This window comes from Saccopteryx bilineata, chromosome 1 (assembly GCF_036850765.1).
Source record: "Saccopteryx bilineata isolate mSacBil1 chromosome 1, mSacBil1_pri_phased_curated, whole genome shotgun sequence".
NCBI classification, from domain to species: domain Eukaryota; kingdom Metazoa; phylum Chordata; class Mammalia; order Chiroptera; family Emballonuridae; genus Saccopteryx; species Saccopteryx bilineata.
The window spans coordinates 148,434,670-148,458,932 of NC_089490.1; the positions used below are offsets into that span (position 1 = coordinate 148,434,670).

The following is a 24,263-nucleotide window of genomic DNA, read 5'->3' on the forward strand; positions in this document are numbered from 1 at the left end:
GACATCTGCTCTTGTGGGGACAGGGTCCTTGTGAATCTACATGGCATTTGCCTGGGTGTGGCTGTGTGAGGCATCACATGGCTCCCTCCCTCTCTCTGTATGAGCAGTTGCTCCAAGGATACCCTCCTGGAGAAGTCTTTCTGTCTGCCTCACTGCCTTATTTTTTTCATGGTACATGCATTTGCTTACTGATTGTCACCCCCACTGGAGTGTTAATTCCACCAGTGCAGGGATCTTTGTTCTGATCACTACTGAGTCCCCAGAGCCTAGAACAGCACCTGGCACCTAGTAGGTGCTCAACAAATATTTGTTGCATGAACGAATGAATGAATGTGTGGAGGGGGGCGGCAGTCTGGGAGATGTTCATGATGGAGTTTACCTGGGTTTGTATATGTGGCTTATGTGTTGGCGGCATATCTCTGTGTGGGTCTCTGTGTCCTTCTGCATGTCTAGCATTTCTCTGTGTGTGATAATGAGGATCTCCCTGCAGATGCGACTCCATCTCTGAGTGTGAGTTTGTGAACACAGTTGTTTGTGTGTATGAGTGTGAGGGGGGCTCTGGATATGTCCAGGCACAAATAGGTGTGTGCAACTGTGTGTGTGGCCTGTTTTTCGTGTTAATGTATCCTATCTGGCAGAGAGTATAGGGTGGGGTGTGTATACCATGGGTCTGCCCCCTGGGAGTCTGCCTGTGGGTCCTGGATGTGACCTCCAGCTGTGGTGGGGGATGAGGGAAGCGAGTGACAAGATGCGGATCTTATTCCATGGGTTCTTGGCCTGTTATGTCACTGTGTATCTCTGAGGATGACTGTGTGAAAGTGTGTGAAAGTGTGTGTGTAAAGTCTGCTACTCCACACCCCCACACACACAACCATGTCTGTATAAAGCCGCAGATGTCCCAAACTGGCTGCCCCGCCCAGCCCCCTGCTCAGAACAGCTGGTATAATTGTTCTGGAAGCACAAGCAGTGATTAATTATGGCCGCTGAATATGCAAATCATCTGGGGGCTTTCCCAGCAGCCGCGCAGCGGCAGGGGTGGGGGTGGGGTGCTGGCAATGCTGCTGGGGAAATAGAGCTGAGCGAGTTGAGCCTGGGAGACCTAGATGTCCCTCCTTACACCTTTGTCAATTACTCTTTAATTTAGCAGCGCCCAATTTCTAATTCTTTGACGAGCTTTTAGCTAATTAAAGAGTTCTCATTACAGTATTAATTGGTTCCTCCCTTTCAAAATACCCGCACCAGGATGGAGTTGGAACTTCAAAAGCTAATGCCAACTGATTTGCATTCAAACCCTGGGCTGTGTAGTGAATATAATATTTTAGAACGATGGATAAAAACATCCCTCAAAGAAAATGATGGTTTTTGTTTAGCAAAATGTCTAGCTCTACTAGACTCTGGGCACGTTACTCCACCTCTTTGTTCCTCAGTTCTCTTATCTGCAAAATGGGGATAGTAACAGAATCTTCCTTTAAGGTCTCTGTGAGGAACAAATAAGTTTATCCAGGGAAAACATTTGATGAACAGTTTTTGGCATGTAGACACTCAGTCATTATTATCATTAATAGTGTTAGTAGAACTAATCATGGACCACGTGTGCATGAAGATATGGTCTGTAAGAAGGACTGAGTGAATAGTTCTCCATAAAAAAGTGAGATAGGCCCTGGCCGGTTGGTTCAGTGGTAAAGCATCAGCCTGGTGGGTGGAAGTCTTGGGTTCAATTCCCAGTCAGGGTACACAGGAGAAGCGACCCTCTGCTTCTCCATCCCTCCTCTCTCCCTTCCCTCTCTGTCTCTCTCTTACTCTTCTGCAGCCATGGCTTGGTTGGAGCAGGTTGGCCCTGGGCACTGAGGATAACTCCATGGCCTCGCTTGGTTACAGAACAATGGCCCCAGACAAGCAGATCACCCCCGTGTAGGGGGGGTTGCTGGGTGGATCCTGGTCAGGGCACATGTCGTAGGCTATCTCTCTGCCTCCCCACTTCTCACTTAAGAAAAAAAATGTGAGATAAAGTTGATCTGAGTGTAGACAGCCTTAGAGGAAGGGGGTGAGGAGGGTAGGCAAGGAGAGATGTCAGGGAGAAAGAGACGGGAGAGGGCAGCAGAATGATAGGAGATCCAGACTTGTGGAAAGCACACTTCCAGTGATGAAGTCACAGTGGTGGGCACTTTTGAGAATATTGAATATTAACTTTTACTTTATTGATTGTCCTGCAGTGATACCTCCTGGTTCACACACATGCTCACATACCAATCTTCAGTAAAAGTTATATTCATTCACTGTATTAGAATAATTAATGTTAGCTGCATAACATGCAACCCTCAAAACTCTCAAGGGCTTAGGCCTGACCTGTGGTGGCGCAGTGGATAAAGTGTCAACCTGGAAATGCTGAGGTTGCCGGTTCAAAACCCTGGGCTTGCCTGGTCAAGGCACATATGGGAGTTGATGCTTCCTGCTCCTCCCCCCTTCTCTCTCTCTCTCTCTCTCTCTCTCTCTCTCTCTCTCTCTCTCTCCCCTCTCTATAATGAATAAATAAAATCTTAAAAATATATATATAATAAAAAAACTCTCAAGGGCTTAAAACAAGTTATTTCTTGGTCATATCTGATGGAGGACTATGTGATAGCATTCCTCCAAGCAATAACCTCAGGGAACCAGGCCCCTTTCTAGTTTTGTATATGATACGTGGATCTTACATATGGGATCTCCAAAGTCACCATAGAATGAGGAGAAAGGTCATAGAGAACTATGAAGGAGGTTTTGTGGCTATCCACGTCCCATTAGCCAAGGCTCAGTCACATAGTCCCAATCTAACTGCAAGGGAGGTTGGGAAATGTGTTGTCAGGTGTGCCCAGGAAAAGAACAAGAACACACAGCTTTGGTGTTACCATATGCATTCTTGAGTTAAAGATGTTTCGGAGAGGAACTAAAAGGAAAGCAGGTCCCGGTCTACATTTGGGTTGATAGAGGAGAACACAGGGTGAAAACATCAGCAAAAGCAAAAATCAGATGAGGTAACCAAGAACAATGCCATCCCTCAAGAGCCCTCCCTCATTGGTATTGGAGGGTTTCTGGGTCCTTCACTGTGTGTGGAATACTTCCTCGAGACTCCACATGGCTCTTCCCTCACAGCTTTTATGTTTTCACTCATATGTTACCTCCTCAGTGAAACTGATCACCTTATTTTGAATACTCCCCACCCCATCACTCTCTAGCCATGTAACTTGTTTGATTTTCTTCACAAAACCCCTATTACCTGAAATCACATTTATATAGTATTATCATCTCCTTCAGGAGTAAGATTCTAAGGGCAGATACCACATCACTCTTCTATCCCCAGCATCTGGAAAGGTGCCTGGTACTGAGTAAACACTTGATAGAATGAAACAAACAAGTGAGTAAATGAATGAACTCACCAATCAACCTCTGGACCCATCAACGTTCTTAATGGTGGTAAGCCTATTAGTGACATTTATTGAATAAGGGAATCCAAGGCAAATATTCAGGTGACCTTAGAGGGCCTGGTGGCAGGAGTAGTAGGGTAAGCTCTGGGTTTGGAGGGGGCACTCTCCCCAACTCAGAACCTCTACCTACCCAACCCCACCTGACCCAACTTAACACATATGCCCTTCATCACTCCTAACTCAACTCAACAATCTCCGTCAACTGATGGGTAGGTAAATAAAGTGTGGTATATCCAGACAATGAAATATTATTCAACAGTGAAAGGAATGAAGTGTTGATGCATACTACAAGTATGAACCTTGAAACCATTACACTAAATGACAGAAGCCAGACACACACACACACACACACACACACACACACACGCACACACATTATAAGATTCCATTTATATGAAATGTCCAAAATAGGCAAGTTCATAGAGACAGAAAGATTAGTGGTTGCCTACTGCTGAGAGGTTTGGGGAAAATGGAGAGTGACTGTTAATGGATATGGAATTTCTTTTTGAGGTGATGAAAATGTTCTAAAATTGATTGTGGTGATGGTTGCACAAGACTGTGAATGTACTAAAAACCATTTAATTGTATACTTTAACTGGGTGAATTAAATGGTATTGAATTACATCTCAATAAATCTGTTTAAAAGAAAAAAAAACTTCAACCCAACACTGTAGCCCCAATTCAAGCCATCTCAAATCCAGCTCTCACCTTAACTGATCCCATCCTAACTTACCAAACTGACAATTCCCAGTCGCTATTCACAGCAGCCGCTACTTACCTCTGCTCAGCTCATCCTATGCCTCAAATCAAACCTAATTCAACTTAACCCAACATCCAATTCTAAACCCTTAATTCAACCCTCTCATTGTCCAACCTCCAGCTCAACAGATTCCATAGTTAACTCACAACTCCAAACTCACCTCAAGGCTCAACTCCTAACTTAATTCTCTTCACCCTCAACTCATCCCCTGACTTGTCACACAGATCTTTGACATATAGTCATTTCATCTCAAATCAAAACCACATCCCAAGTCATCTCTCTCTCTCTTTTTTTTTTTTTTTTTTTTAGTGTGTGTAAGAGAGAGAGCAGGACAAACAAGGGACAGACAGGAAAGGAAAGAGATAAGAAGCATCAACTCATAGTTGCAGCACCTTAGTTGTTCACTGATTGCTTCTCATACATGCCTTGACCTGGGAGGAAGGGTCTTCAGCTGAGCCAGTGACCTTGAGCTTCAAGCCAGCAACCTTTGGGCTCAAACCAGCAATCATGGGGTCATGTCTATGATCTCACACTTAAGCCAGTGACCCTGCACTCAAGCTGGTGAGCCCACACTCAAGCCAGCGACCTCAGGGCATTGGACATGGGTCCCTAGCATCCCAGGCCGACACTCTACTCACTGACCCAGAGCCACCACCTGGTCAGGCCCAAGTCATCTCTTGATGCATCCCCTCAGCTCCGCCAGTATCTCCAGTCCCAATCAAGATCAACATGGAGATCTCGCTGTCCTTCCTCCCTCCCTCCCTCCCTTCCTTCCTTCCTTCCTTCCTTCCTTCCTTCCTTCCTTCCTTCTTTCCTTCCTTCCTTCCTCCCTCCCTCCCTCTTCCTTCCTTCCTCCCTCCCTCTCTTCTTTCTTTCCTTCCTTTCTTTCTTTTTTCTTTCCTTCCTCCTCTTCCACTTTTTTTTAAGTTTGACACCTTCCTAATTAGTTTACATTTTTTCCATCTTTACTAAGATATAATTGACATATATATAACTTATAAGATATGTCTAAATGTAAAATGTGTTGATTTTGATCCACTATGTATTACAAAAAGACTTGCGAACACCAGTATTACATCACATAATTATTATTTCCTTTTTGTGGTGAGAACAGTTAAGGTCTACTCTCTTAGAGATCTGGTTATTTTCAACTTTTCCTGAGTTAATAAACCGCCCATCACCTCCAGTGAGTCCCATTATAATTGGGTTCCCTCACCCTCTCAATCCACCTCCGTCAAATGACACAATTAAGATAAGTGGTGGCAATACCTCAGGTAAGAAAGATACAGCAACACCAAAATGAAGACACAGACAGGACACAGTTTACTGGTTTATTCTCAGACTTGAGAAGTCAATTATGCCCTGGGGTGGGGGGCTCATGCTAGAATCTCTTCCATCATGTCCCAGTCTTCTGTAAGGAGGAAGCAGATTAAATATACAACAGAGGGGATTTTTCCCTTTTAATACAGACCCAGGTATAAATAAGGCAGCACCATTAGGATCCTGATTTACCCCGCATCTTGGTCCCCAAACCATCTGGCATAGTGAGGTGCATGAGGGGGATATGAGTGGGCCAGTATTCAGAGCTGGGCTGAGGCAAGCCAAAGGCACACACAGCTCAGTCCAGGAAAGTCCTACCTCCCTCTGTAGTTTGACTTCAGTTCCTTCACTCCAAACCCACCTAAAAATAGGAATGAGTGAAGGGGGTCCTAGCCTAGGATCAGGAGACATCCAGTGCTTAACTATTGGGAAGGGTAGCACCAAAGGGTGTTGGGGGCATTGACTGAGGAGGGGGATGCAGGTGTGAAGGGACATTCGCCAGCTCTGAGTTAGAAGTCCATTGCATGGGGGGCCAGGGTGGGGAGTTGTGGGCTGAAAGGGCCTAGCAGGGAGAAAGAGCCAGACTACAGTCATTCCAGCAGGGGTGCGGTGGGAGGAGGCTAGACACATGCACCAGGGAAGTCCAGTCCCCAGCTCCGTGGAATGGAGAAGGAAATTGACCATGATGAGCAGACTTTCCCCTGGCTCCACAGTCTCAGGAGATGATAAATATGGTGGCTTCAAAGCCTCAGCACCAAATGTGCCCCATCTGGGGCTCCCTTATGGTCCCACCCACCCCCAAGACTCTCAGCTGCTAAAGCAGACAGGGCCCAGTTCAAACCCAAACTTCTGGTTTGTCTGGCCAAAGTCGGTGGCTGCCACGTCCCACAGGGGCAGAAACCCCACTCGGGAAGAGCTGAACTGCAAGAGGGTCTTCGCCTGTCCCTTCCGGAGCTGACCACAAAAAGACACAGATGGTAAGTTGTGGCGGGGTGGGGCGGCAGCTGAGGTTTCCCCTCCCTGCTCTGGTCAGTCCCTGACCCGCTTCCTTACCCGGCAGCCATCATAGGGGACAGTGATGGCAGCTGCTGCTGTCTGGTTGAAGGACAGCTCCTCTCCATTGGTCCCGAGGAAGCGAAGGGAACGGCCATGGTCGCCAGCAGCTTCATCCAGCCAGGCAGCCGAGTTCTGGCAGGAGTAGGTGAAGCTCTGGCGCGCTGTGGCACTCAGCAACTTCAGGAAGGTCAACTGTACCCTATTCACCGGGGACCCATCAGCATCCACATAGGAGAACTGGGGGTGGGAAAAAGCAGATGAGGGACCTCATTGGCCAAGTTCTCTTTGTGAGTCCTGAGGCATGTGTGGTACTGAGCACTTAAGGTGGTTGATGAGAGAGAGGAATCTTTTTTAAAAAACTGTATTTGTTTAATTTTCACTTTTTATTTTAATTCTTTAATTCAAATATTTAATTTAAATCATAACTCTTAGCTTTGGAACCAATTGAGTATGTGTATGTGAACCTACTTTTCCAACTATAGGTTTTATGAAATCTAAGTATAGCTCAAGCATTTTCAATAAAATTTTCAATGAATTTCCAGATTACAATGTCCTTCCTACAAATGTAATATGTGTACCAGACTCTGAAGAACTTGGATGAAAAATATGTAAAATGCCTCCATATCTTTATATTGATATGCCAATATTTTGAATATATTGAGTTAAATAAAGTATATTATTATGCTTAACCAGGTGGTGGCACAGTGGATAGAGCATCAGCCTGGAACGCTGAGAAACTAGGTTCGAAACCCCGAGGTTGCCAGTTTGAGCACAGGCTCACCAGCTTGAGCAAGGGGTCGCTGGCTTGAGCCCAAAGGTCGCTGGCTTGAGCCCAGGGTCACGCTGGCTTGAGCAAAGGGTCATTGGCTCGGCTGGAGCCCCCAGGCCAAGGAATATATGAGAAAGCAATCAACGAACAACTAAGGTGCTGCCACTATGAGTTGATGTTTCTCGTATCTCTCCCTTCCTGTCTGTCTGTTCTTATCTGTTACCCCCGCCCTCTCTTTAACTAAAAGAAAATAAAAAATAAAGCATATTATGAGCATATTACTGGTGGAGACAACGCATTCAGTCACGCATCCTTCGGCTTCCTTCTTTCCTGTCAGCTCTATATTCCCCGATTGATATTTTCTGGAATCACCTACCACATAGACTACTTGCAATTGAATCTATGTCTCAGGGTCTGTTTGGGGGAGATCCAAACCAAGAGACCCCCTTACATTATATTATAGCTTTATTTGTTTCCTTGGTCTGTTTTCCTGGTTATATTCCCAGGAGAATATCAACTTCCTAAAGTCAAAAACCATGTTTAATTTGCTGCTATGTGCCCACTGCTTAGCATACTTTACACAAGTGAATCCCAAGCTGAACCCAGGATTCCCCGCCCCTTACACCTGATCTCATTTACATATCTCAAAATCTCACCAGACACTAGTTCCCATGCCCAGAGCTTCAGCATCACACCTGTCCTCTCCCTCCCCTCCATCTCATCATTACTAGGTCCTATTAACCTGCCCTCTTTAATAACTGTTCCAAGTCATGCCTTTCTCTCTATCCCCAAAGCACCAGCTCCAGTCTGGACCCCCTCCTCACTCTCCTGAATCAACACATCTGTCCCTTACTGGTAGTCCAGCCTTCAGTCTTACAACCACCACCACCAGCCTCAGAAGCATTTTTTATTTGATGTAGGCCCCTCTCTCACTTAAACACATCCCATGGCTCCCTACTGCCCACAGGTCTTTCTGGGGAGATGGGCCTAACCTTCATCTACTTCCCCAGCCTCTTCTGTAACCACATTCTACTCATACTCTCTAAAGCAGACCAAGTGACTTTTTCTTCTTTAAATTCACCAGACCCCTTCTTGACTCTGGGCCTTAGCACATGCTGTTCCCTCTGTCTGCAACACTTTTTCTTGTCCTCCTGAACTTGCTAAGGCAACTCAGTCTTTAGGCCTCAGCTGAGGCCTGTGACTTCTACCAGGAAGCTCTCAGGTCCTTCCAGCACTGCCTCTGAATCTCCACCAAGCCCAAGGCTTCCCCATCACACACCTGATGCTGACCTGCTCACCCCTTTCCCAGCCTGCAGGTCACCAGATAGGCACAGGTAAGTCTGTCCTGTTCCTCTCATCCCTCAGATCCCCTTCCAACTCCCCACACTGGTTCCTACAACTTTTCATACCATCTGCCACTTCAGCTTTGGGCCACTCACCTTCTTCCCTCGACGGAATGTGCTATACCAGCTTCCCGGCTTCTCCCTGGACCAGGAGGCCAGTTTCACCTGGGGAAGGGAGGGTCAGTAGCAGGTGCCCAACATGCCCTTTCTGCAGTTACCTCCCATCAGTGAAGGCTGCAGGTTGGAAAGATCCGGGACTCAGGGGCTGTTGTCTGGCCATGGGTGTGAACTTGGCTGATGTACAAGCTCCCTGGGCCTGCCCTCTGAGACAGCCCTCAGCTGATGACTGACAAGGTTGGTAGAAAACATCCCAGCTTCCTCTCTGTCCAGGTGGGACAACTTCCAGGTGCTTACTCCACACTGTCCCCCAAAGCCCTCAGTGGAACTGAACCTTGGGTGCTCAGGGATGACATTTTAACAATATTAGCTGCCTCGCTCAATCCCTCTCATACCCCTCCCCGCTCCTGGTGCCTCCTGGCTCACCTCCTAAGTAAATGACTTGCCCAAAATCTAAGGGATCAGATTTTTTCAGCTTACAAATTTCCTTACTCCACTCCCCACTTCTTCCTGAGCAGGGGGAAGGTGAGCTGGTGAAAGATGGGCCTCAGATGTCAGCAACTGTTTAGAGATCAAGTCCAGCCCCTCATACATAGGGGGTTCAAATGCCCACTAAACCAGGGCTCTGAGCAATCAAAAAATAATAATACACCAGCAGAGGAACAGCATTATGCATTTTTGCAGGCCCTGTGCTGCTGTGTTTTACCTGGAGTGGAGATATTAGCACATAGTCAATGTTTAATTGTATTTCCTGCTATGTGCACTGGTACTGAGATTGAACGACCACCCTCTGGGGCAGATAACTTGCTTGAACCCCATTTTACAGATTAAAACACTGAGGTGACAGGCCCGGATTCCAATCTAGGTGGTCCAGAGCTGGTGCTGCTTGCCCACTGCCTTCCAGGGCTAAGCCTGGTTCTTGGTGTGCAAGGCTGTTGGGTTCAGGGCTCCCCTCAGGATTTCTGGGGGGCCAGGTGATCTCACCTCTCAGCCTGCAGCCTGGAGGACAGGGAGCCCATTGTGCCTATAAGACAGCAGGTCAGGAGAGGGGGTAGCTGGGTGGTTAAGGGCTGGGATCCTGGAGCCAGACTACCATAGATAATCTCATCACCTCTCTGTGCCTCAGTTTCCCTGTCTGGGGATGACACAACCAACATATCTGCTGATTAGGGCTCAGTAAGGTTAATGTACCTAAGTGGTTAGAAACAGCCCTGCACTTTCTTGTAAGCACTACTTAAAGGTTCACTACCATTCGTGATTTCTTTTTCTTTTTTTTTTTTGAACCATTCGTGATTTCTTAACTAGCTTTTCTTGCCCATCTTCCTCATAGAAGGTAAGCGCCATAAAAGCAGAGATTTTTTTATTCTCTGCTGTAGCTCCAGCACTTGGCATACACTAGATGCTCAATAAATGTTGGTTAAAGGAAGGATAAATTCCCAGACAAAGCCTGGTGCTGTTGGGGGCGGGAGGGGGAGGATAGGATGGTATCCGGAGCCACGTGCCTCCTCCCACCAACTCCCCCCAGAGCACTCACAGTCTCAAACTTTTTGTCGGGGTAGAGGCAGGTCTCTCCTCCTGCCGTGAAGTTGCAGAAAACCCTGAGAGCGTCTCGCGCGCAGCCCTGGTTAGGGTCAATCCAGTATTCCCCTGCCGCAGAGCCAGGTGGGGCGGGTGAGGGGGCGGGGCCGACGTCTCCCCGCCCCCCGGGGGAGGGGCAGGACCTTACCGTCTGGCAGGTGCGGATAGTTGCGTTGTAGTTCGCCGCACACAAGACCCGGGCGCTGGACAGTGCCGGGAGGGCGCCGCAGCTGCTCCAGCTCCAAGCTCAGCGACGTTAGAGAGGCTAGTACTTCCTCCAGGCCGCCCTCCGGGGCCTCCAGCAGCCCCGGGCCTGGGACAGAGCGTCGGCGCCGGCGCAACCCGTGCAGCTCTGCGCGGGGACCCTGAGCAGAGGTGGGGATATAGAGCGGAGACCAGGGAGGAAGAGACAGAGAGGAGAGCAGAAATGGTAGAGAGACGGGAATGGAAGAGATAAGAACGGTGAGGGAGAGATACAGATAGGAAAACGGACAGGAACGGGGAGATGGAGATAGAGACACACACAGGAAGGAGAGTGACAGAGACTCAGAGACAGGCAGAGAAAGAAGTACAGAGAATAAAACAGAAAGAACCACAAGGTTAGGCAAAAAAAAAAAAAAAGCAGAAAGAGAGTAGGAGAAGAGAAAACAAAATAGTTGAACAAGTATTTGAGACAAAGACAGAGAAAGGCCAGGAGAGACAGAGAAGTGGAGAGAGAGACAGGGAGGAAGAGACAGGGTGGGGAAGACAGAGTGCAGAGAAGACCCGGTTGGCACCCCATGGATGTCACCCTGATCTCCCCTCACACAGCCCAGATCCCTCTTGAGCTTTCAAGACACCTGCATCCCCTGAACATCTGGCATGCACCCCACTTGGTTCTGAGCACTAGGGGACCCACTGGAGACATTCTAACCCAAGTCCCTGGGGAACTTACCGGGGGCCCTGGAGGCCCTGGGGGTCCAGTGTCTCCACGAGGGCCAAGGGATCCCTGTAAGGAGAAATCACTTGGGGATGAACTCTCTGTGGAGACCCCTTCCTGCCAACACATGCCCACATGCACACACACCCAGAGCCCTGGGGGAGGGACATGCAATTTTCAGCACCAAGCATAAAGCACACATTTTCTTTCCATATTTTAACTCTGAAATCAGCATTTTAATGTCCTTGTCAAGTCATAGTCTACTTGTCAGAATTTTCCTTCATAGTAGTTTATAAAATAATGGTGCATCTTACAACTGATGGCATCTTAGATTTGATGAAATACAATGGTAGGTGTTGAATAAATATTTGTTGAATGCATGATTGAGTGACTAAATAAATGAGTGAATGCAAAGGCATGGAAGGTTCTGGTACAGAAGATGGTGGGTGGGGAGCTTAAATGTGGAAGCCCAAGGAAACAGAGAATACTCACTGGTGAGCCCTTTGAGCCCTTCTGTCCCAGGGGGCCCTATAGGGTAGAAACAGACAGAGGTAGAGTCCTAGCTGACTCACCATGGTGACCCCCACCTCATAGACACCCTCATACTCACCGCCACACCTGGGGGCCCAGGGTGGCCCATGGAGCCACTGGGACCACGGGGACCCTGGAGAAAGGCCATCAAGGTCATCATTGACAGAGTTCATCTCTATGGTCCAGAAAAGCCTCCAGTCCCCTCTAGACACAGCTTCCAGCCTTCAAGTCCCAATAGAGCCCTCATTTTCCCCAGACACAATCCCTAGTATTCCAGACCCAGGCTCCCCTAGCCCCCAGAGTCCACAAACAGGCCCTCCTTTGAACACGTTCATCCTACTTGGGGCAGGACACACACTCACAGGTTCTCCCTTGGGGCCAGCAGGGCCCTGCACGCCTGGAAACCCCTGGTCACCTTTCTCACCGGCCTCCCCAGGGGGGCCAATGAGGCCAATTAATCCAATGTGGCCCTGGAAGAGAAGAGAGGCATGTGTGGGGAAAGTAGGGGAGGTGCTGGGAGATTTTTCCCCTCGAGCCCTGGGGTAATGCATTTGGGAGCAGAGGAGACCCCAATCTCCCAACCCTCTGGCCAAGGAGGAAATGGAGAGAAATAATAGAAGGAGGTATCCTTACTTTTTCCCCCTTGAGGCCAGCATCTCCCTTCAGCCCTGGGAGGCCAGGGGGGCCCTGGAAGAAGAGGAAGAGTCCATTAGTGAGACTCAAACATAAAATTTCACGGTCCATGTGGGTAATTGAGGAGTGGTCAAATGGGGAACTTTATCAATTTCAGAGGGGATTTACCAGGGACATGATCATTCTCTTCTTTCTCTCTCTTTTCGACCCATGCAGGGATGGATGGTCAGGAGAGAGGAGGAATGACAAGGGATAATGAAGGGGTTAGCTGGAGGATGGCTGATATGAATGACCAGTGGTGAAGATGTGTGGTGGTCAGTATATATCACTGGTAGTCAACCTGGTCCCTACCGCCCACTAGGGGACGTTCCAGCTTTCATGGTGGGCTGTAGCAGAGCAACCAAAGTATAAATAAAAAGATAGATTTAACTATAGTAAGTTGTTTTATAAAGATTTATTCTGCGAAACTTAGCGAAAATCCGACATAAAGTACTTGGTAAGTAATTATTATTATATGCTTTAACTTGCTGTAACTCTGCTTTATAAATTTTATAAAGTAAAGTTACTTCCCTACTTTATAAATCACTATTACTGCGGAACTGGTGGGCAGTTAGAAAATTTTACTACTAATAGAGATACAAAAGTGGGCGGTAGGTATAAAAAGGTTGACTACCCCTGGTATAGTATAGATCATAAGATGGTCAGTTAGACTATCAAGATGGAGGGCCAGTACAGACCACCAAGATAAGTGTTCAGAATAGACAGTATACTTGGTCAGGGTAGACCTTCAGATAGTCAGTGGGGAGGTCAGCCTGACCATCAGCACCCGTGGTCCCTAGATGGTCACTGGCTACCAAGTGTAGTTCTTAGTGCCAGAGCCTCAGGGACAAAGAAGTTTCTCACCAGGGGGCCAGGAGGGCCCATCTGTCCAGGAGGTCCTAGGAGGCCTGGTTCACCCTGGGATGAAACAGAACATGGGGGGATTGCACCCTGCCAGAATCCAGTGTACATGCCCCTCCCCCTCTCAGGGTCAGCCCCCCCGCCACAATTGCAGTGCGAAATTATAAAGTGTGATTCTACATCCCCCCCTAGCCCATTCCTCTTCCAGCCCCACTCACCAGAGGGCCAGGGATCCCTCGAAGACCCTCAGGCCCAACACGCCCAGGGGGCCCTTGAGCCCCCACAGGGCCAGTCCTCCCTACAAGCCCGTCAGGACCTGGCTCTCCCTAAAATGTACAGGGACAAGGGAGAGGACAGAGAGAGTCAGGGCACACCTGCCTGACCCTCTAATCAAGAAGCTTCAGGAAAGGGGAGGAAATGGGGGCACATGTGAGGTCACAGGGCTCCTCTCCATTCTAATGGCCAGCTATTGGCTGAGGAGTCAGGGCAGGGACCCCCCCTGGGCAAAGGGCACTTACCTTAGCACCTTTCTCCCCTTCTCTGCCTTCTCGACCCATGCGGCCAGAAAGACCCTGAGAAGAAACAGTTAGAGGGGGCCCTTTGGGAATAACTGGATGTTGTATGAATGAGTGAGGGCCTAGTAGGCATAAGTGGGGCCTGAGGGGGTGAGTGGGGCCTGAAGGGGTGAGTGGGACCTTGTGGGGGGTGAGTGGGACCTTGTGGGGGTGAGTGGGGGCCTGAGGGTGTGGAGGGACCTGTGGAGTGAGGAGGGACCTATGAGGATGAGAAGGGACCCATCAGGGGCCTGTGGGGGTAAGTGGTGGCCTGTCAGGGTGAGTGGGTCAAGGTTGGAGCCAGGACAGGAGGGCAGGTCATCACTCACCCTCTTGCCCGGAGGCCCGGGGGGGCCGGGTTCCCCAGAAGCACCCGGTGGACCCTGTGGAGATTATAACAGCGCCAGGATAGAATTCACTAATGTTGGTTGACCTTGACTATGTTTCAGGATTCCTTTGACACAAACCTTCACTCAACACCAATCATCTCCTCCCTGCTCCCTCAAGCTTCTCACATTCATGGTCAGGCCCCAGAGAAGCAAAGTGTGGGAGACAGGCTGTAAACTGACAAAGTCCTTATAGCCTAAGGCTTAGTTTAAGACTAAGCTCTTCTTTACACTCTTCTAAGACTAAGATCTTCCCCACACCCTTGACTGTTGCATGGTGGGGAGGGAGGGTGCACTCTTATGAGGAATCCCATTTATGCCTCAGATGTGTGACTTTGTATCAGAGACTTCCTTATTTGCATACAGTTCTGCACTATATAATAAAGCAAAGGGGCTTTGCTTTTGCTCTTGCAAGCTAAAGGCATTGCAGAGACCTCCGGATCCCATCCTTTTTCTCTCTGAGTTTATTTCTTCATTCCACACCATTCTCACTCAGTACCTGGACAATTACTGCTACGCTGGTCCACGGCAGCAAAGCAGGCATACCTACAGGGGCCCTGGGTACCTCCTTAACCCACTCCGTTGGCAACTCCAATTCACCTCCTCATCAGACCCAACCCCCTCCCAGCACCACATTCTCTGCTTCTTCACTCACCGGTCCTCCGACATCACCAGGGTCTCCTTTCTCCCCTGAGAAACCGTCTAGACCCTGCAGGGGTAGGGGAAGAGTTGGGAGGGGTCATGGGGGCACATGAGAGTTTGGGGCTGAGGTTTGGAGGCTAATGAAGGTTATTTGTTCTAGCGACCTTGCCTAGGCCTATGGGGGTGAGGAGAGCAGGATACCAGGTCTATGAGGTGAAGGAGGACCTGTGAGTGTGAGTGGGGAACTGTAGTGTGGGAGGGCTATGGGTGTGAGTGGGGGCCTGCAGGGATAAGTAGGTTCTGTGGGGATGAGCGAGAACCTGTGGGGGTGAGAAATAGGGAATATGATATGGGCTTGGTGGGGGAAGGAGGGCTCAAACCCACCGAAACTCCAGGGTCTCCAGGGGGTCCTAGATCTCCTGGGAGCCCTGTGGGGCCCTGAAACACAAAATGATTAATAATCACATCTTGAAATTATTGCACGTTCGTTTGTTTGTTCATTCACTCATTCATTCGTTCATTCATTCATTCGACAGATAAATGATACCCAGGCAGTTCTGGTTGTTGAGGAACCATGGTGAATAAGACACAAAATTTCCACCCTGGTAGAGAGAACATTCTAATGTTTAATGTATGCAGGTGCTCAGCTGAGAGCTTTACATGCATTGTCTCATGTGGTCCTCCCAGAAGCCTCCCTGCTCAGGACTCACAGACAGAACTGATCCAGAGGGAAGCAGCAGGTGTTGAGGTAGTGAGATCCAAATGGTGTTCCCATAGACCTGAAGCTCCTCATTGCCCTGCAACCCCCAACTGAGCCCCATGGCTATGGCAGGAGGGTCTCAGCCTCTGCCTGATGGCAAACCCACATCAGTGCCAATCTCAACCTTGTCCTTCCCAACATTAGAATGATTCCTTGTGGAAGCAAGTTTCACCCCCCCACACACACACAATGACATATAACCACCATATTTTCATGTTGACTGATTGCTCATCCCATCATTCACTCATTTAACCATGTTCTGGGTTGCTCGTAGAATCAGCACAATGGAGGACAGGACAATTGACTGGAAGTTGGAAGCAGGCTGGACTAGAATGAGTGCCTCTCCCATATCTCTGCCTTCACTTCCTCCAGGACTTACCATGTTCCCTTTGGCTCCATCCTCCCCAGGGGGGCCCTTCTTGCCTGGGGGTCCTGCAGCCCCAGATGGGCCTGTGTCCCCTTTTTCACCAACTTCTCCTTTGGGCCCCTTTGCAGAAATGGAAGTCAGAAGTGCCTGGACTCTCCAGGGGTCAAGGTTAGCATACCCGGACTTAGAAATCTGGGTGGTCTGGGACTTTCCTAGGATCAGGGATCAGAGTAGTCTAAACTCCCCAAGGGTAAGGAGTCAAAGGGATCTTGGACTTATAAGAATCAGTTATCAAGATGGTCTAGTTGCCTAGGGGTCATGAGCAAGTTTGGCCTAACCCATGTGCCACCCTTAAGTGAATCAGAAAAGGAGCCCCTGTGGGCAGCTCATCCCCAAGGCAGGGATCATGTTAGATCTGAGCTCCCATCTACCCCTCCAGTCCCACACTCTTGTGTAGTGCACAACCTGGAGAACTGTATGTAGCACTGACACCTTCTAAGGTTCTGTCATCAAGATAACCCAGGACACCCAAAGATTCTGGGTCAGTGGGTGACTTAGGACTGTCCATTGATCCAGGTAGCCTAAGATGCCCAGAGGCCAGGGGTTCCCTGAGATGGGTATACGGGCACAGGACACAGTCACTCACAGGGATGCCGGGGGCTCCTGGGAGTCCTGGGTCCCCAGCCTCCCCTGGCTCACCCTGCAGGAGGCAAAGTGAGAGCAGGGAGAGGTTTGGTCCTGGCAGACAAGGAGAGGTTCCCCAGAACAGCCACCCCCAATTGAGACTGGTTGTGCCTCCACCACCCTGTGCAGGTTGTTGTCCTCTCTCTCTCACCTTCTCACCCACAGCGCCCAGTTGACCAACTCCTCCAGGCAGCCCTGGAGGGCCCTGAAGAGACAGCAAAGGAGAGAGGTGGGACTGTGGGATGCCAACCTCTCATTCTTGAGAAATATATGTCCCCACCTCTGAGGCCTTTCCCCCAACCCCAGAGTCCTCACCTCTGATCCACTAGGGCCAGGGGGACCCCGAGGACCTGGAGCTCCATGGGGACCCTGTGGAACAGTCAGAATAACATCAAGTGACCCCATGGCCCCCCAAAGGACTTCAGTACCCACAAACAGCACCCTTGATGCTTGTGACCTGCAATATTCTGAAATGACAATGTGTCTTGTGATAGCACCCCACACTGATCTAATGGTCAGCCTTGCCCCACTACTCCTCCCCCCCCCATCTTCTCCCCATTGTCCGTACCATGGACCCCACATCTCCAACTTCTCCTTTTTCTCCAGGAGGGCCTGGCAGTCCCTGTGGAACAAAGAAACAAGATTGGGGCATAGGATGGAGGAACAGAGGCTGTACCCCCAAACTCAGACACCCACCTGTGGGCCAGGAGGACCAATCACCCCCATGAAGCCTCTCACTCCATCATCTCCTTTTTGCCCAAAGAGGCCTGGGGGTCCTCGGCGTCCCTGAGCCCCATCTGCTCCCTGGGAGGAGAGGGCCAGGCGAAGTTAGGGTCCAGATCAATGGATGGAAATAGGCTCAGGGTCAAAGTTAGGATTGAGGTTGATGGTTGGAGCCAGGGCTGAGGTAAAGTTTGGAGTGGGTCAGGGGTGGGTTTAGAGTTGGGGGTGTTGGTTAAAGGCCAGAGTTTGGGAAAGAAGTCAAAGGTTGAGTCAAAGTTTGAGATGAGATTGGGTGCTGAGTCAGGTTCAGATTAAGATCAAGGTCATGAACAAGGTTCAGATGGGGTTGAGATGGGATTTAGGGTTGGGTTTGAGATTTGGATTGAGACAGATTCTGGGATCCATTCATACTGGGTGTCAGCATGGAGGAGCAGATTAGGATTGGAAGTGAGTCTGGGCCTGAGTCCAGGTATAGGACACTGTCCCATCCCAGAAGGGTTCGAGGAGATGGTCATAAAGCTGAGAGCACCTACCGGGGAACCTGGGTATCCCACAGGACCCCGTATCCCTGTTGGTCCAGGTGGGCCCTGAAGGAGGAAACAGAGTTTTTCAAACCCCTCAAGTTCAAGATTAGGGGGTGGCATAGAGCTGTCAATCACTGTCCCCTGCCCACTGCCACAATCAGGAAGCTGCAGCTGCACCCACACCCCAACCCTGTCTTCCTAACCTACAACTGATAAGATCAGGCGTAGACATCTGTCCTAAGCTTGCCCATCAGCACCCAGGGACAGATGCTGGGAGCTGTGACTGCAGTCCTGAAGGGAAGCTCAGAGCCATGCAGAGTCGCAGCCTGAGACAACGATACACCACCAAGTAAAAGGGAGAAGACAGCAGCTGCCTTAGCACCTCCGCATCCTGGGGGGCGGGGGCAGCGACTATGTTGGCCCCTTTATTTCAGGCAGTTTGAATGGCTTCTGTTACTTGCAGGTGTCAAGATTGGGCTCAGGAAGGCAGGAATCTCTGCGAGCTTTCCCTCACCTGCCCGTCCTCCACATCCCTCTGCCCTCCCTGAGGACCCACCGTCCCCCAGAGAGGCCCCCCTTACCGCATCACCCTTGCTGCCTTTGCTCCCCTTGTGACCAGGCGTGCCCACTTCCCCCTGCAGAGGAAACAGGGTGAGAGAGGGCTCCGCCCCCCCACCCTCGGCCTTCACCAGTTTCTCCCTCTCCATGAGCTCTCACCTTGTCCCCTTCCTCGCCAGAAGTCCCGACAGCTCCAGGGGGGCCCGGAGGCCCCAGGGGCCCTCGGATCCCATCTTGGCCAGTGGGGCCAGGGGAGCCGCGTTCACCCTGGTCAGAGAGTAGAAGAAGGGACATCAGAGGCTAGGGCAGGAGTGGGGTTCTGCTAGTGGAGGGTCTGGTATGTGGAATGGTGTAGGAAGAGCACCTACCGGGGACCCCTTCTCGCCTGCAGGGCCAACAGGACCTTGGCCTCCACTTTGGCCAGGAAGCCCAATGCCTCCTGCTGGGCCTATAGGACCACGTTCCCCAGGGGAGCCCTAAAAACAGGGGTGATGGGTAAAAAAGAATAGCAATAGTAGTAGTTCTCATTTCTGGAGGGTTTTCAAGCGGCCAGGCCCTGACTTTAGGTGATCACCAACAGGTATCCAATCAGTTCCCCAAACAGCATTTGAGGGCTCGGTGAACAAGCCAGGGCAAGTGCTTTCTCTAACTAGCCCTCAGGGCTCCCTCCTCACTCAAAACAAACAAAATAAAAAGTCCTCCCTCCCTGCCCTCACGTCCTCCTACTTTCACCCTCACTCACTCCCCTCCAGCCACATGATCTCCTTGCTGTTTCCTCCAGTGAGCCAGGCATGGCCCAGCCTCAGAGCCTTTGCACATGTTGTCCCTCTGCCTGCAATGCTGCTCCCACAGACATCTACCCAGTTCCTTCCTTACCTCCTCAGATCTCAACTCAAATGCCACCTTCTCAAGAGGCCTCTCCTGACCAGCCTATTTCAACTGCTTGTCCCCTGCTCCCCTCTCTACAGCACTTTGTTTGGGGACATACATCAGTGCTGACCTCCCACCTCCCCAACTACAACATAACCCCCAGACAAAAGGAGGTTTTATATGTTTTTGTCTGGGACACAAGTAAGCATGTCTCAGACAGATCATCTCATCAAGTTATATGATCAGTTATGAGATAGGCTTTGTTACAGATGAGGAAACCGAGGCTCACAGAGTGACATGAGTGCCCAGCCAGTGAGTGACAGAGTTGGATGTGACACAGGCCTGTTTGACTCTCAAAATAATGGGCTTAATAATGACAATGCTCAGCTCCCCAGACACCCCAAGATCCCTCCACTGTACTCACCCCCCCACACACGCAAATAGGGTTGTACTTTCTACTTACATTGGCCCCAATGGGGCCTGGGGGGCCCTTGTCACCCTTCAAACCAGTAGGTCCCTGAAAGAGGAGATGATTCACAGTCACGAAACCCCAACAAGTGTCCCCAGGTCCAGTCTTCACTTTGGGGAGCTCGCAGCTCCCACCACCTTCCAGGCACTAAAGTTCAAGAGTTGGTCTCCTCCAGGTCATTCCTTGTTATTCCTTTACTTTCACGGTTGGCCCCACCCAGAATATAGTCACTATGTCCCTGCTCTGAGCCCCCCATTTTCTTTTCTGCTTCACAGCCCAGCCAGGTACATACAAGAAGGCTCCAAAGGATACTCACCGGGTTGCCTGGGGCTCCTTGGGGGCCGGGGACACCCCTAGGTCCAGGTGGTCCTTCCTTCCCATGGGGTCCGAGAGGCCCCAGGTCCCCCTGAAGGAGTGCAGAGGAGGAAGGTCAGGTCCCAGGCAGGGTGGTCTCTCCCTCATCTGTGAGTCTGGGACCCTCCCTTAAGGGGCTAATTCTGAGCCTTCAGGAAGCACAGGCTCATTGAAGGACTTTGAGGCCACTCCGCCGAGATGTCCCAAGGCAGGGTCTCACCTTGGTCCCCTCTCTGCCTTCCAGTCCTGGAAGACCTTGTTCACCTGGAGGTCCAGGAGGGCCTGGGGACCCCCTCTCACCTAGCGGTCCTGCTTCTCCTGTCTTTCCCTGGAGAGGAAGGGGAACAAGGCTCACTTTGAATGGAGGTGGTCTGGGGTGGGAGGTCAATCTGAGATCCACTTCCCCTACAAATATCCCCCAATTGGTATAAAACTGGGGGAACTGTAGATTCCACTCTAACCTGAGGACCCACGACACCAGCTGGACCAGGTGGGCCTGTTTGACCTTGAAAGCCCTGGAGAGGAAAATAAAAAAGAGGTGTCACACAGGAGGGCGGGAAATAAAGAGCCAAATGGGGTTAGAGGTCAAGGGGTCACTCACCAATTCTCCTCTCTGTCCAGGATGCCCAGGTTGCCCATCTTTCCCCTGGGGGCCCTGAAGGTCAAGGCGGGAGAGAGTCAAGGCACAAATAAGGAGCCTCTTCACTCCCCAGCTCCCCTCCCACCCCCCCAATTGGGGTGAGCTCACTCACAGGGGGACCTTTTGGCCCAGAGAATCCAGGGGGCCCTTGTAGGCCTGGGAGGCCCTGAAATGCAACCAGAAGTCGTTATTCATCCCTCCTGCCTGGCGCCCACACCCCACATAATGACAAGAGCTAGCACATATTGAGCATCTTCTGCTTGTTAAGTACAGTGCCCAATACAGAAGTCATTTCAATCACCCCTGCAGCCCTTGGGATGGAGACTATGGTTATTTCCATCTGGTGGGGGGGAAACTGAGAACCAGAGAGGTTAAATGACTTGCCCAAGGTCACACAGGAGGTAAGTGCCTGAGGTAGGATTTGAACTCATGGCTTTGACTTCAGAAGCTGTGCTCTTTAAACTGCATTATAACGTCTCCCTCCCTCCTGGATTTGCCTCCTACCCAGAAACACACACACACTCACCTTTTCTCCAGGGATCCCAGGGGCCCCATCCTGGCCTACATCACCCTAGGATAGAGTGAATGAGATTCAGGTCACAGAACAAACTCAACTAGGAAGGACCAGAGGGACTTGCTGAGCTTGGGCAGAGCGCCTGCCTGGGGGGCCTGATCACCCACCCACCCCATACCTTGGGGCCTGGTTGTCCTGTGGCACCTGGTTGCCCCCTCTCTCCACGGGAGCCCTGAATAGAAAAGAAACAAAGATTAAACTGAGAGGGTGGGGGAGTCGAGGAGATGAGATCAAGTCCTCTGGGTCCCCTCCCCCCTGACTCTCCCTCTTGTCCCACCAGGGACACTGACATAACCCAAATCTTTTTCCTTGCTCCCCCCTCCTTCGATGCTGCCCCCCAGAACCCTGTGGGTGGGGAAGCTCCCCATTTTCTTACTGGTGGTCCCCGCTCTCCTTCCAGACCTGGCTGCCCTGCCTTCCCCTGGAAAATAGATCAGATGAGGGGAAATAACAGAGTTATGGTACAAACAATAACAAACACACAAAGCACCTCATCACAGACCTAGAAAGGTCTGCCCATTCATTCACAAGCCTTTTATTCACATGCACACACATATACACACAACCAGGCAAATCACAGACATGTATGCTTGCATCTAAAGCAGTGGTAGTCAACCTGGTCCCTACCGCCCACTAGGGGGCGTTCCAGCTTTCATGGTGAGCAGTAGCAGAGCAACCAAAGTATAAATAAAAAGATAGATTTAACTATAGTAAGTTGTTTTATAAAAATTTATTCTGCCAAACTTAGCAAAAATTCGACATAAAGTACTTGGTAAGTAATTATTATATACTTTAACTTGCTGTAACTCTGCTTTATAAATTTTATAAAGTAAAGTTACTTCCCCACTTTATAAATCACCGTTACTGTGGAACCAGTGGACGGTTAGAAAATTTTACTACTAACGGAGATACAAAAGTGGGCGGTAGGTATAAAAAGGTTGACTATCCCTGGTCTAGAGGTTCCACACATGCAAGCAGGTTTGCAGACGTGGACACCTGTTTATCATAGCTGCACAGTACACACATATGACAGCAGGCCATCATGACATGCACTGAGTGAGCTCCATGTGGAGCTCGTAATGCAATGTGTTCCTTGAACACATGTGCACACCAAACTCATCCCTGCATGGATTTATGTGAGGATGCAGTCCTGATAAACATAGCACATACATGCCCTCATGTACATGCAGACTCATGATCAGTTGACACGGCAACAGTGCACACAGAGCACAGTAGTGCACACACGTATACACCATCACTCAGCGTACACAGACATACACATGCATGTGAGTATCACATCTTTTCACACACATGTACATGCCCCTCAGACACATTTATGTCCATAGTCGCACAATTTATATGCAGCCTCATGCCCCATTCACCATCACAAGCTCACAGGCTGCAGCACACAGACACCCTCTAATCTGCACTGAGACACATGTGACACACATGCACACCTGTACACATAGGTACATGTGCCATAATGCCAGGCGGGGTCATAATGCTGGGGGCAATACATGTGCCTTGCATTGCACGTGGGAAGAAGTGTGTACACAAGTGCTTGCAGGCATCGACACAAACACCCAGGGGCCCACTCACCATCATGCACAGCCACAATGTGCCCCAGGTAAGCCTTCCCTTCCCCCCACCTTCCATCACAACTTACCCGCCTCCCTTTCTCTCCTAATGGTCCCACAGGACCAGCAAGGCCACTAGATCCCTGTGTAGAGAGAATCGGAGAGAAGAAACAGGGGGAGAGTGTGGGTGGTGGCCAACATAGGCTCCTCACCCCATTCAACTACCCATCCTTTCAGGCCTTTCTAGGCCACTGATTCCAGAAGCTTCTTTGGTGCCTCCAGCCCCAGCCTCCTCCAGAGCAGCCCTCTGTCCTCTTCTCCCCTCACTCTCTCCCCTTCCTCACTCCACTCCAGCCACACTGGCCTCCTGAATATTACTCAGAGGACACCAACAATCTGCTGCCCTGAGGCCTTTGCACTGGCTGCTCCCATTGCCTCAGATGCTCTCCTCCTCTCAGGCCATACAGAGCTAGCTACTCCTCATCACTGAGAGTTCATTCAGACACCTGGCTTTCTGCCACCTCCCTGACCACAACATCCTCTGAGTCACCCTCTGTCTATCACATTGTCCTATTGTGTTTTCCCCATAATATTGGTATTGAAATGACCTTATTGGCCTTGGCTGGTCAGTGGTACAGCATCAAACCAGTGTGGAAGTCCTGGGTTTGATCCCCAGTGAGAGCACACAGGAAGAGACCATCTGCTTCTCCACCCCACCCCTTCTATCTCTCTTTCTCTCCCACAGCCATGGCTCCAATGGTTTGAGAAAAGTTGGCCCTGGACACTGAGGTTGGCTCCATGGCCTCAGCCTCAGGTGCTAAAATAGCTTGGTTGCTGAGCAATGTAGCTGCGGCCCAGCCGGGCAGAGCATTGCCTGATAGGGGCTTGCCGGGTGGATCCCAGTCGAGGCGCATGCCATGTGGGAGTCTGTCTCTGCCTCCCCACCTCTCACTTAATAAAACAAAAAAGAAAGAAAGAAACAGCCTCATTTACTTGCTTACTTATTCACTATCTGTTTTCCCCCATTAGGATATAGTGCTCTGGTCTTATTCCCCACTGCCTGGCATGTAATGGGAGCTTCCTCGATGTCTGTTAACTGACCCACTCCAGGCCATCCTGTCCTGCCTACCTTGAAAGCATCCTCCCTCCACCTGGAGAAAGACATCGTGGGATCTGATAGCCCCTCCCACCCCT

General features: G+C 50.2%; 1 protein-coding gene across 3 annotated transcripts in view; it reads right to left on the reverse strand.

Annotated features, from left to right (window-relative positions):
* Nucleotides 1–5,538: 5,538 nt before the first annotated feature.
* Nucleotides 5,539–24,263, reverse strand: part of COL5A3 (collagen type V alpha 3 chain) — a 39,948-nt gene continuing 21,223 nt past the window's right edge. For 2 of the 3 annotated variants that reach the window (XM_066272693.1, XM_066272684.1), the window contains exons 32-67: nt 23,159–23,212; nt 21,869–21,913; nt 21,611–21,664; nt 21,445–21,489; nt 21,031–21,084; nt 20,880–20,933; nt 20,740–20,793; nt 20,499–20,606; nt 20,241–20,330; nt 19,919–19,972; nt 18,954–19,061; nt 18,745–18,852; nt 18,609–18,662; nt 18,037–18,090; nt 17,477–17,584; nt 17,349–17,402; nt 17,096–17,149; nt 16,932–16,985; nt 16,743–16,796; nt 16,109–16,216; nt 15,354–15,407; nt 14,983–15,036; nt 14,271–14,324; nt 13,906–13,959; nt 13,606–13,713; nt 13,391–13,444; nt 12,488–12,541; nt 12,217–12,324; nt 11,934–11,987; nt 11,816–11,851; nt 11,339–11,392; nt 10,553–10,769; nt 10,361–10,473; nt 8,806–8,874; nt 6,595–6,834; nt 5,539–6,495 (exon numbers count right to left, since the gene is read on the reverse strand). In XM_066272693.1, coding sequence (XP_066128790.1) covers nt 6,349–6,495; nt 6,595–6,834; nt 8,806–8,874; nt 10,361–10,473; nt 10,553–10,769; nt 11,339–11,392; nt 11,816–11,851; nt 11,934–11,987; nt 12,217–12,324; nt 12,488–12,541; nt 13,391–13,444; nt 13,606–13,713; nt 13,906–13,959; nt 14,271–14,324; nt 14,983–15,036; nt 15,354–15,407; nt 16,109–16,216; nt 16,743–16,796; nt 16,932–16,985; nt 17,096–17,149; nt 17,349–17,402; nt 17,477–17,584; nt 18,037–18,090; nt 18,609–18,662; nt 18,745–18,852; nt 18,954–19,061; nt 19,919–19,972; nt 20,241–20,330; nt 20,499–20,606; nt 20,740–20,793; nt 20,880–20,933; nt 21,031–21,084; nt 21,445–21,489; nt 21,611–21,664; nt 21,869–21,913; nt 23,159–23,212 — 2,838 coding nt within the window. In that variant the 3' untranslated portion in view covers nt 5,539–6,348. Of the gene's footprint in view, nt 6,496–6,594; nt 6,835–8,805; nt 8,875–9,640; nt 9,851–10,360; nt 10,474–10,552; nt 10,770–11,338; nt 11,393–11,815; nt 11,852–11,933; nt 11,988–12,216; nt 12,325–12,487; nt 12,542–13,390; nt 13,445–13,605; nt 13,714–13,905; nt 13,960–14,270; nt 14,325–14,982; nt 15,037–15,353; nt 15,408–16,108; nt 16,217–16,742; nt 16,797–16,931; nt 16,986–17,095; nt 17,150–17,348; nt 17,403–17,476; nt 17,585–18,036; nt 18,091–18,608; nt 18,663–18,744; nt 18,853–18,953; nt 19,062–19,918; nt 19,973–20,240; nt 20,331–20,498; nt 20,607–20,739; nt 20,794–20,879; nt 20,934–21,030; nt 21,085–21,444; nt 21,490–21,610; nt 21,665–21,868; nt 21,914–23,158; nt 23,213–24,263 lie in introns of those variants that run through there. The other variant, XM_066272702.1, reaches the window with a different exon arrangement.